The 13,260-nt window shown below is 38.8% G+C and overlaps 1 protein-coding gene across 1 annotated transcript in view; it reads left to right on the plus strand.

Annotated features, from left to right (window-relative positions):
* Window positions 1-13,260, plus strand: part of ABCA1 (ATP-binding cassette A1) — a 105,635-nt gene that overhangs the window by 37,501 nt on the left and 54,874 nt on the right. The window contains exon 16 of the mRNA XM_089138563.1: window positions 2,913-2,999. Coding sequence (XP_088994689.1) covers window positions 2,913-2,999 — 87 coding nt within the window. The remainder of the gene's footprint in view (window positions 1-2,912; window positions 3,000-13,260) is intronic.

The following is a 13,260-nucleotide window of genomic DNA, read 5'->3' on the forward strand; positions in this document are numbered from 1 at the left end:
ATTCTTGAACCCGGAATTTGTAAAAATCATGTATGAAGTTCTAAAGGTATTTTAATCTGGAATTTTAGGGTATGATTGATATTAAGTCCGTAGTTGTCAAGGCATCTCCTGCCTCTTTTTTGGGTCAAGGCAGCCTGGGGTCACCTTGGTTTCCATTGTCCTCTACTGCCTTGCCTCGCTTTATCACCTTGACAACTATGATTAAGTCAATATCATATAATAAATCTGTTAAAAATATTAAAAATCATTAAATATAGATTCTGAAATTGGCTCTCCACATAAGCAAGATGATTTTGAAATTGTATTTTAGGAGAGGGAGGCCCAATCTACAAGTCAATGATGACTGATCTTTTCAAGGATGTTAGTTTTAGAAGTCTAGTTTAACTAGAATCTGTGAGCTTATAAGATTAAATTGAGGTTGGTACTTATATGTCCATATAATTACAGTTTTGCTGCTTGGAAATGGGCAGAATATGTGAACTGAAATTGTGAGATAGATTTCTACAATAAAGTGTGGGGTAGGTCCTGTGCTTTTAGATTTTATTCTTTAGGCCCTGAGGGTACCTTTGTATGATTGGTGATGTTTTAGAAGGTCCAAAGCCTTTTGATTGTGAGGTAGTATTAGATGCTTGAAATCTAATCCATGTTGACTGTAGCTATAGGTGATTTGGAATAGCTACTATTTTTATGGGTTTTATTGTGTTTTCTGCATCATACGTCATTGTTATCCTCTTTTATGATAGTATTGCATTGGGTTTGGGGTTGATAATGCTTTGCTCATATGAGTGGTGATGTGAAATTCTGATACATTGTGCTTCACAAAGGATGGAAATTATTCTCTATTTCATTTATTACGTAAGTACATGTGCTATGGGACATGCATGAGTGTGATAGGTCATGACATCATTATTAGCATATGTGTGCATATGTTTAGGTGTTGGATAATGGTGTACAAGTGATAATGATGATCATTCCAAGCTACTTGGCTTGTTGTGCAATATTGAGTTGCAAACAAAGCGAGTCCGTTGTGAGTATACCACATGGGACTATGGGAGGGCAATGGAATAGTATTATATTGGGGGTTACTGGGTGTTTGTGACTGGTGGCTTCCAAAGGCATCTAGGATATGCATCTTTGGGTCTCTTATACATGAGGGGACTAAGATGGTTAGCATTGCCAGGCTCTCTTGCATGTGGGAAGGTTAATATCTTCCTAATTTGTTGCGAGTAGCAGTATACCAGTTGAGACTTAGAGATGGTTTGCTAGGTTTCATTTCTAATAAATTGATCATCGATTATCATGGACTATGTGGTTTCGTTCTGCCAGTTGATTGTATGTTTATTCATTCTGATGGTTTTAAAGCTGCATGTAAAGATGTGTATCATGTGTTAGGTTGCATCGCACTTGCATTTCCCCTCACTAAACTTGTCTCAAAAAGCTTACCCCTTGGGAATGTTTCTTTTAGATACCATGACATGTGATGCTCTAGCATTAAAAGAGTATGCTTGGTGGGCGTAGGGGATAGTAACATATAACACTTTTCTTTTTTTTTTTTTTTTTTTTTCCTGGATGAATAAGGTATCATTAACAAAAAGCCCCCAGGGATGTGTGTGAAGAGATCGAGTCATTTAACTATCAAGCTAGACGGAGGAACCAAAGCCCTAGGTAGCAACAATGAGCCTGTTAGTTCATTATGGAAGGACTCACGCCATTAACGGGTAAAGAAAATGCATACTACCAAGGCCGAAGCTACATGGCAGTGGGGGGGGGCAGGGCGGAGAGAATGCAGGCCTCAAAAGGGAGGTGGAGCGACACAAAGAGGCACTGAAGCTTTAAGGGGATGGGATTTGGCAGATGGGGGGGGGGCTGACAGTGGCTTGTGGTGTTGCTACGGAGGAGGGAAAATTATCCTCCAACATGCTGATATCAAATCTTGAAAACCTTCAGCTATGATACTATGTTGAATGGTCTAAGAACTTCTGACTTGTCTCAGAGAGACACAATCAGCCTTTATGTATATTAGTAAAAGTACAAGAAGAATAGAAATTTCCGATGTGGGATATTACACAATAATTTCCTAGAGACAATTCTACCCCTTATACATATTATTACAACGGATAGGAATCTTAATCATTTGAATTAATATTGTTTAATTCTTCTTCCACTTCTAATGTTTATTAGGTTCTCTTTATGCTATTGAAATGGAGATCTATGGTGTGGATGTGAAATCTGGCCATTAAACTGTGCAATTGTATATTGTGAAGTGTGCCATTGTAGCATACCAATCATGCTTTGAACCTAAGTAGTTGAGGTGGGGGTGACACCTTTTGTTCCATGCTGCTGTGAATGTTTTGAGTATTTGAGGTCCATTACCAAAGGGTCTGGATCAGCTCTGCATCAGTCTTGATGTTTAATACATATACTCACAGGTTAGGTCATTAACTCTACAAACTAAATTCTGCAATCAGGTTATGGTCTATGTTTCTACTTACAAAAGGTTGTATGTTTTTGTAGTTAAGAGCAATAGAAAGTAAAAAAGATGAAGTAGCTCATGAATTATGTACAGTGGTTGAGTTATATAACTGCAATATCAAGCAATCGGTCTTAGCAAGTTGCTAGTCTTACTTAGAAATCCTCAAAGGAGTGGACTAGGGAAATTTGATAGTTTTGAATCATGAACATGTTTCCTTGCCTTTCAAGTTTTTGTACTCAGGTAGTATGTGTATTTTGGAAGAAAAAATCCCTTGATTTTTTAAATTTTTTTTTTAATTCTTTGTTTTAAATCAGTAAAATTATTGTTTGATGGCTTCTTATGGTCTCTTAATTAGCCTTATGTTGTGAAGGATATTTATTATCTATTATTACTTGGAGGTAGTTTAGGTTATTCTTAAACTTTTGAATTTATTCTGCAGGTTAAGGAGCATTTGGAGATTTTTGCAACGTTGAAGGGTGTAAAGGAAGAGATGTTAGAGAGCATTGTGGCAGAGATGGTTGAGGAGGTAAGTTCCTAACATCTTGTTTGTCTAGAGGATAAGTTGCGTTGAGAAATGTTTTTGTTAGTTGGCTTTTATCTTATTTTATTTGATTGGCAATAATACCACCGAGATGAGAGCTTAAGATCCTTAAAAACTAAAAACTACATGAAATATACAAAATCATGCAATTATGAAAAACTTACATCAATCACAAAATGAGGGACCCCACTGCTGTACAAGAAATTTTTTTTCTCAACCCAGAAGATTGTTGAAGTGCTATAAGTATCCTTTTTTCCCCCATAGGAATAGAACTTTGTGTATTAAAAAAAATTAATGAAGTGTATTATAATCTTACTTCTGACATAAGGGGTATAAATGCAGATAGTTAAATTGACTTTTCATACACTTGGAGATTCTTGAAACCCTTCACTAATGAAGTAATCAAACAAGGAAAGTGAGAATTTGAGGGGGACACTAATGCAATGTGGAATGATATGGCTACATGTATTAGGAAGGTGGCTAAGGATGTCATAGGTGAATCAAAAGGAAAGCTCCATTCCTATCGAGAGACTTGGTGGTGGGCTAATGAGGTTCAAGCAACCATTAAGAATAATAAACCTAGTTTTAAGACATAGGAAAGGACTAAGTATGTAGAGGATTTGCAAAGCTATTAAGTTGGCTAGAAATGAAGCTAAGAAAATTGTGGGAAAAGAAGAGAGAAGAAGTATGAAGATTTATATAATAAGCTGGGCAAAGGGGAAAAATCTATTTATAAGATGCTAAAAGAAGGGCCAGGAAGAGTACATATCTAGACTATGTTAAAGTATTAAAAGTGAAGATGGTAATGTATTAGTGTGTGATAAGGACATTAAGAAGAGATGTAAATGTATTTCTTTAGCCTACTAAACAAGCATACTTCACGGACTTGTAATTGAAATGATTACCCCATTCGCCATACCACCAATTTTTAAACATACATACAAATCCAAAGTAAAAGAAGCTTTAAGGAGGATGAATGTAGGCAATGCACAAGGTCCTGATGAAATTCTAATAGATGTATGGAAGAGCTTAGAAACCTATGGGTTAGCTTGACTAACCAAGTTGTTTAATAAGATTATGAGCACAAAGGAAAATGCCAGATTAATGGAGGAGAAGCATCGTGGTCCCAATATACAAAAATAAAGGAGATATTCAAAGCTGTAATAACTATAGATGCATCAATTTGATGAGTTATACTATGAAGTTATAGGAGAGAGTAATTAAAACCTGTTTGAGACTAGTAACCACGATTACGGAGAACCAATGTGGCTTTATGCCGGGAAGATCTACAACAAAAGCTATTTAGCTTATTAGGGGACTAATGGAAAGGTGTAGAGAGTGTAGGAAAGATCTTCATATGGTTTTTATGATAGAGCATTAATTTGGATAGTACTCGAGAAAGAAATGTTGCAAGTGAATATGTGGACATAGGTAGGATGTGTGTGATGGTTCAGTTACAAGTGTAAGAACAATGGGGCGATAATGTAGTGAATTCAACTACAGTTGGGCTATAGCAAAGATAAGCTTTAAGCCCATATTTGTTTGCATTTAAAATGGATGAATTAACCAAAAACATTCAAGACAAGGGTCCTTGGTGTATGCTTTTTGCTGATGATATTGTGTTGATAGATGACACAAATAGGGATTAATACCAAGCTAGAATCATGGAGAGCAATTTTGGAATCAAAAAACTTTAAACTAAATAGAACAAAGACAAAATTTCTTGTTTATAGCTTTGGTCATAATCGGGTAAACAATGTGGTGGTGAAACTTGATGATAAAGAGATTACTTAAAACAATTGTTTTAGATACCTTGGTTCAATCATAAACAAAAAAGGTGATATAGAAGGACGATGTTTCACATAATTAAAATAGGGTGGATGAAGTGGAGAGGTGCATCCAGGGTGTTGTGTGATTGACATATTCCCATAAAGTTTGAAGGAAAGTTCTATAGGACCGTCGTTCGGCCAGCTATGGTGTATGGTGCAAAGTGTTGGGTTGTTAAACAAGGATCATATAGATAAACTTAGCGTAGCATAAATGAGGATGCTAAGATGGATGAGTGGCAAAACTATAAGGAAAAGATGAGGAATGATCATCTTATAGTTGGTCTCGGAGTAGCTCCGATAAGTAATAAGCTACGAGAAAGTTGCTTGAGGTGGCTTGGCACATTTAGCGAAGGAATGCCCATGTATGGAGAGGTTATATAATCCACGTTAAAGGAATTAGAAGAGCTAGGGGCAGACTTAAGATAACCTTAAGAGAAGTGGTGAGAAAGGATATGCATAGCTTAGGCCTTGTATCTAGCATGCCTCAAACATAATAGATACGAAGGCAAGAATCTATGTAGCCATTCCCATTTAGTTGGAACAAAGGTTGTTGTGTTGTGAGAGATTCTTGATCCTACGGTAGAATTTATTTGTGCATAACTTATACCGTATTAGGGTACTGAAAAATAAGGTTGATGGACTGAATGAATAGATATTGCTGACTCTCTAGGCCTTAAGATGGTGGTGGGAGCAGCAGGATATTGGAGAAATAGAAGAAAATGTGCCCGTGGTTTGGGTTGCAACTTGTGCTAGCTCATGTAACTATACTGTTATTCAGTACTAACCTTTGGTTTGCCTGTTTTCAAATTTAATTGATAGTCCAACCTAGCCTGATGCAACCTATGGTTGACTTGAGTTACATCACTGTGACCTATGGTCAGACAGTCTAAGTACTTACTCTTTTGTGTCATGAGTTGGTCAGAGGCTTTGAAAGAAAGAACCATCCCCCCTCAGCTCTTCTGAACATTGGTCTCTGTTAAAGTATACGTAATTTGGAGTTTACTGTTCTCGTTACTGTTCATGTTACTGTTCACGTGAACAGTGTTTTTATTGTTCACGTAAACAGTAAAAACAGCTTTTACTGTTCACGTGAACAGTATTTTGCTGTTGTTTTGATTATATTTTCTATTTCTAATGTGGGAATCTTGCTACATAAGTTTTGGGAGTTTTTTAGAAAGCATAGTTTCTATTTTTGTGGTTGTTTCTATTTTCAGAACTTTCTATTTTAGGAGTTAGGAAGTTACTAAAGCTGTAATATTTTGTTTCCTTCTTCTAGAGGACAATTACTTGTCTCTCAAGTTGTATTAGATTCATTAGAAGCTATAAATAAAAGTGCTCTGTGATTCTAGACTCTTGAGCTAAGAATCACAGGTCTTTTCCACTAGTTCTTCATCTCTTTTCTCTTCTTCTTCTCCTCTCTTTTCTTTGTTTAAGTTCAACTGCTATTTTGATTGTTTAAAGCTTGTTTTCTAACATGGTATCAGAGCTTTTTTGAATCAAAATAGTGTTGTTCTCAATATTCTCTTCTGAAATTCTTTTTTTTCTCTTCTGTTTCCTTGGTGTGCAGCCACCTAATGCTGTATATTATGGACTGTTAGATCAGATATTCATGTGAACTGATCTTCTCTACCTATTACCTTACTCTTACACGTTCCAGAACTTGGATACCTTTGTTACCTCTCTCTTTTTTTTTTTCCTATTCTGTCCTAAGGTTGCAGAATTTTTTTTTTCTGCTCATTCTACTTCAAGTTTTGGAAAACTGATTTGAGTGCTATCTACCTCAGTTTAATGTCTTCACTTACACGTGACTCAATCATGAGTACGACTGAATCAAAAGGATCTCAAGGAGATCATGTAAACGTTCAAATTACATCTATCAAGCTCAAAGGTAGTTCTAATTACTTGTTGTGGTCACAAGCGGTTCGGGTGTACATACTTGCAAAAGGTAAGCTTAAGTTCATTGAGGATGAACCTCCTGCTGAGACTGACAAATCCTATTTTAGTTGGATCCAAGATGATGCAATCATCAAAATTTGGATGTGGAATAGTATGGCACCTGATATTGCAACGAATGTTATGTTCCATAAGACTGCAAAGGGAATATGGGATGATTTGCAAGAGACTTATTCCCAAGCTAAAAATATGACTCGGATTTTTAGTATTTATGAAAAGCTATTTCAATTTCAGCAAGTTGACAAGTCTCTGCAGGATTATTACAACTCCTTTAAAGGCTTGATGGAGTAGTTGAATGTCTTTCAACCTCTCACCACTGATATAGAGAAGCTAAAGGCCCAACGGAATGAATTTTTTGTGTCTAAGTTTCTTGCAGGATTGAACCCTGAACTGGAATCTGTCAAAGGACATCTTCTTGCTGGTGAGCATGTCCCTAATCTTAGTGAAGCATATTCTAGACTTCAACGTATTGCCTTGCCTGAAGGAAGTTCTCCAAACAAAAGTTCTAAAGGAGAAAATTCAGCCTTCACTACCTCTTATGGAAGGGGACGTGGTCGTGGTTTAGGGGGGAGTTGGTAGGTCTTTTGGAGGTCGTGGTGATCAGCCTGTCCGATAAGACATCTCGACTTTGTACTCATTGCGGTAAAACAGGGCACTTAGTGGAAGCTTGTTGGGCCAAACATGGAAACCACCGCAGTGGGCCAAGCACCTTGCCAATCATGCCGTTTCGATGGTGGTACTGACATCGTAGCAAACAACGATAGTGGTCTGGATGTTCTTCGGGGGGACTTGTCTAAGACTTTAAGAGATGATGTAAGCCAAATCCTTCGCCGATTGCAAAATATTGAAACTGGCGCTTCCACATCCACTAGTACTTCTGCTGCCACACTTTCTTATGCAGGTAACACAACACTTCTCACTTCTACTCCCACCCCTTGGATCATCGATTCAGGGGCCTCTTCCCATATGATTGGTAAGTCATCACTTTTTAGCTCTTTTTCTAAATCTACCACTAAAAATTCTGTTGTCATAGCTAATGGGACTTCCACACCTATTCTAGGCTCGGAAGTGTTTTTCCTACACCTTCTCTTACTTTATCATCCGTACTTCATGTTGCTAACTTTCCTTTTAACTTATTATCTGTTAGTCAATTCACTAAAGCACTAAACTGCTCTGTGACTTTTACTCTCACTTATTGTGTTTTCCAGGACCTTCACACGAGGAAGACGATTGGTGGAGGGTGTGAAAGGAACGGACTCTACTATCTGGACTATGCTACCCCTATTGCGGCTCTTTTCGATGATTGTGTAGATGCTCTCCGGTGGCACCGTCGTTTAGGCCATCTGTCTTTACCTAGATTAAAAATTTTATTTCCTTCTTTTAAATCGAGTGTCCAGATTAAATTGTGAAGCGTGTGAGTTAGGGAAGCATCATCGTGCCACCTATCCTCCACGCTCTATCTCTCGTAGTGAGTCCTTATTTTCTCTTGTTCATTCCGATATTTGGGGCCCTTGTAGAATTAGTAATAGGCATGGTTTTCGATATTTTGTTACTTTTGTGGACGATTTCTCCCGTCTTACATGGTTGTATCTTTTAAAGGATCGGACAGAGTTCTTAACTACATTTAAAAGTTTTATTCATGAAATTAGGACTCAATTTTCTCTTCCTATTAAAATTTTTCGGTCTGATAATGCTTTAGAATATGTGCAACATGATATATTTAACTTGTGTGATTCTCTTGGAATGATTCATCAAACTAGTTGTTCATTCACTCCCCAACAAAATGGAGTGGCTGAACGCAAAAATCGTCACCTCTTGGAGGTTGCACGCGCTATTTTGATTCAGATGAATGTTCCAAAGAGTTACTGGTGTGATGCAATTTTGACTGCTGGTCATTTAATTAACCGCATGCCTATGCCTTTGCTTTCTGAAAAATCTCCTTTTTCAATTGTTTTTCCCAATAGAGAACCGTTTTCAGTTCCACCCAAAATTTTTGGTTTTGTGTGTTTTATGTTCACATACCACATCCTTTGGATAAACTTTCCCCCCGTTCTATTAAGTGTATTTTTCTTGGGTACTCACGCACTCAAAAAGGTTTTCGTTGTTATGATCCGGTTCTTCGCAAACAATTTACAAGTGCGGATGTGACCTTTTTTGAAGACACTCCTTATTATCTAAGTCAATCTGTGTTTGTTGAAAATGTTTTGGATGATACTCCTCCTATTCCCTCTTTAGTTCCTTCCACTAGCAATGTTCCTCTACAGGTTTATCAGCGAAGACATAAGTTGCCAGAACATATTGTGGATAGTAGAGTTCCTCCTAACAATATTAGCGGCTCTCCTTTAGTGGAGCCTGAAGCTGGCCCTACGGATGTTCCTTCTTCATCCTCTCCACCGGCGGATTCTTCTAGTGGAGATCCCACTCTGCCTTCAGATGACTTACCAATTGCTTTAAGGAAAGGTACTCGTACTTGCACTTTACACTCTAACATTGTTTATCCTGTTTCCAATTTTGTTTCTACCTCTCATCTCCCTCCTAGCTTTCGTTGCCTTGCTTTGTCTATGTCTGCCGTTCATATTCCAACCCATCATACCGAAGCTCTTAAAATTCCTGGCTGGAAAGCCGCTATGGATATGGAAATGGATGCTTTACATTCTCGTCATACATGGTCTTTAGTCAACTTACCTTCTGGGAAAGATGTGGTCCGCTGTCGATGGGTGTATACAATTAAGTACCATTCTGATGGTACGGTTGAAAGGCTTAAGGCCCGCTCTGGCTAAGGGCTATACACAAACATATGGTGTAGATTATTTTGAGACTTTTTCTCCTGTGGCAAGACTTAATTCTGTCCGTGTCTTGATATCTCTGGCTGTGAATTATGATTGGACTCTTTTTCAGCTTGACATAAAAAATGCATTCTTATATGGTGATCTTCATGAAGAAGTTTACATGGAGCAACCTCCAGGGTATGTTGCTCAGGGGGAGGACAGTGTTCGTGTTTGCAGGCTTCATAAAGCGATTTATGGACTCAAACAATCTCCACGGGCTTGGTTTGAGAAATTTAGCAAGACTGTGGAGTCTTTTGGTTTTGTACTGTGTTATTCTGATCACTCTATGTTTGTTAGACGGCAAGGTGATTATGTTGTCATTATGGCAATTTATGTTGATGATATTGTCCTTTCAGGCAATGATGTTGATGCAATCCATACAGTTAAGGCACACTTACACAAATATTACCAAACCAAAGATTTAGGTGATCTACAATATTTATTGGGGATTGAAGTGATCCGCAGTAAAAAAGGAGTAAGTTTGTCACAAAGAAAGTATGTGTTAGATCTTTTGACTAAGACTGGCATGCTTGCTTCTAAACCTAGTGACATTCCCATGGATCCTCAGTTGAAGTTAGGACGTGATGATGATGACTTGTTAGATGATGTCCATCGTTACAGGAGTCTTATTGGAAAACTTATTTATCTTACTGTTACTCGTCCTGATATTTCTTATTCTGTTGGTGTGTTGAGTCAGTTTATGCAGTCTCCTAAGAAGGCTCATTGGGATGCAGCGATGAGAGTGCTTCGGTACCTCAAGAGTGCACCCGGAAAAGGGCTCATCTATCGACCAAATCGGAGTATGGACTTGGTTGCCTTTTCTGATGCAGATTGGGCTGGATCCGTTATTGATCGCCGGTCAACCACAGGTTATTGTACTTTTTTTTTGTGGAAATCTTGTGACTTGAAAGAGTAAGAAACAGTCTACCATTGCTCGATCTAGTGCTGAAGCTGAGTATAGGGCTATGGCCCACACCGCTACTGAATTGATGTGGCTTCGTTCATTGTTAGAGGAATTAGGATTTCCAGTTTCTGCCCCTATGAAAATGTTTTGTGATAATCAGGCAACCATTTACATTGCTAGTAATCCAGTGTTCCATGAGAGAACGAAGCATATAGAGGTAGATTGTCATTTTGTGCGTGATGCAGTGAAGAAGAAGCTTATAGCAACTCCTTTTGTGAGCTCTACTGACCAACTAGCAGATTTGTTCACCAAAGCTCTGTTCAAACCAAGTTTTCAGTCTATCTGTTGCAAGCTGGGCATGGGAGATTTGTATGCTCCAGCTTGAGGGGAAGTGTTAAAGTATACGTAATTTGGAGTTTACTGTTCACGTGAACAGTGTTTTTACTGTTCACGTAAACAGTAAAAACAGCTTTTACTGTTCACGTGAACAGTATTTTGCTGTTGTTTTGATTATATTTTCTATTTCTAATGTGGGAATCTTGCTACATAAGTTTTGGGAGTTTTTTAGAAAGCATAGTTTCTATTTTGGTGGTAGTTTCTATTTTCAGAACTTTCTATTTTAGGAGTTAGGAAGTTACTAAAGCTGTAATATTTTGTTTCCTTCTTCTAGAGGACAATTACTTGTCTCTCAAGTTGTATTAGATTCATTAGAAGCTATAAATAAAAGTGCTCTGTGATTCTAGACTCTTGAGCTAAGAATCACAGGTCTTTTCCACTAGTTCTTCATCTCTCTTCTCTTCTTCTTCTCCTCTCTTTTCTTTGTTCAAGTTCAACTGCTATTTTGATTGTTTAAAGCTTGTTTTCTAACAGTCTCCTCGAGGCATTTGACTCAGTGAGGTGGGATTCCATCAGAATCATTCAGTTTCCTCAGCACTTCATTTATTTGGCCCAATCCTGCATTTCCTCTGCTAGCTTCTCAATCTTGGTGAATAGAAACCTTGTAGGCACTTCTCATTGTCAGTTGGCAATGTCAGGGATCTCCTCTCTCACCATATCTCTTTACCTTGATTATGGAAGTGCTACTGCTTTCTAGGTGGCTCCAAACATATACTAACCTCCTTGTCGAAGTGTAGCACTACCAAGCTTACTCAGTTGCCCTTTTCCGACAACCTCATGATATTCTTTAAAGCTTATCCTAGGTCCCTTGAAAACATCCTAGGGTCTCTCCTCTGTGGCAACTTCACTGGTCTAAGAATTAATCCTGCCAAGTCCACAATATTCCTGGTTGGAGTGCAGGATGATCTCAGAGGCACTCTCATCGACATCTCAGGTTTCTTCTTGAGCAGTCTTCCAGTCAAATATTTAGGTCTCCCTCTTGTTCCTACCATGCTCTCTGCTCATCATTGCACCCCATGCTAGATCAAGTTGGGAAAAAAATTTCAACTTTTGGAAAGGCAAGATCCTTCCTTTTGCTGGCAGACTGGTCCTCGTCAAATGTTTTCTCCAAGCCACTTATCTCTTATGGTCTGGTGCTTTTGTGCTGCCCTCGGCAGTTACCAAGGCCTTGTAATCTATTATGGCTGCTTTTCTTTGGAAGGGAGTTGATGTCTCCAGGTCTCTTCACCCCATCAGTTGGTTTGTGGTCTGCTGCCCAAAACCAGGAGGTCTGGGCATCAGAAGAATCAATCAAGGATGTAAACACACCTAACATCCTAATGCTCCTCTGGAAGATTGCAAAATGGGAGGACAGTATTTGGGTCACTTGGCTCTACTCTGCACAGCTGAAAAATGACTCCATTTGGACCACTCGAAGCCCTTCAGATGCTTCCTGCATTTGGCATAAGATCTTATCCATAGGTTCACACAAAGTATTTGGTAGAATGAAGACCAAGATTTCACGAACAGAGATGAAAATAAATTGAAGAAACACAGAGATTTAACATGGTTCACAAACGAACGCCATGTGCGACATCCATGGGGCGAAGAACTTTCACTATGTAGGAAGAAGATTACAATGGAGATCTCTCAACCAATTGCCAAAACAGCATTACAAAATCTCTCACTCAAAACCTTGAGGCAAAATCTTCAAATCTCTCAATGACCCATCAGGTTGGGCCCCACAACCCCATAAAATACGAGATCTACTTCCATCACAAATCTCACAACACTGGTCATTTGGGACATTCACCAAATATGTCGGCGTGGGTCCATCTTTGAAGTTGAGTTCAAGAATTCAGGTCACATATAACAGTACGATTTCTAAGATTGAAAGTGGAAGAGGTATTGACCTATGGCTTGGTCATTGGCACCCAAAAGGCATTCTTCTCCACCAAACCAGCTCAAATGCCTTCCACTGCAGTGGCCTTCACTGGCATGCCAAGGTTGTGGACATCTTAAACCTAAATGCTGAATGGAATCCGCCCTTCCCCCCTACCAGACACCCAGCTGTGATTGATCCCTGGAACATGCTTCACATCATCCAGAAAAACCGTGACTGAAGTGACAAATACATCTGGGGAGCCCCTTTTGGAGATTTACCATCAGATCTGCCTGGCAAATCACAAGACAAAGAGGCTCTCATGTCAACTGGAAGAACCTGGTTTGGTTTAAAAACCACATACCTAGGCACAGCTTCACCCTCTGGAGAGTCTTATCAGGAATTCAAGATCCTCTGCTCGGCCTTCCTTTGGCACAGACACATAATGCAACTGCACTCTGTGCTGGAATGGCAC

This window comes from Hakea prostrata, chromosome 10, assembly GCF_041222555.1.
Source record: "Hakea prostrata isolate BN-2017 chromosome 10, UWA_Hpros_2, whole genome shotgun sequence".
Lineage (NCBI taxonomy): Eukaryota > Viridiplantae > Streptophyta > Magnoliopsida > Proteales > Proteaceae > Hakea > Hakea prostrata.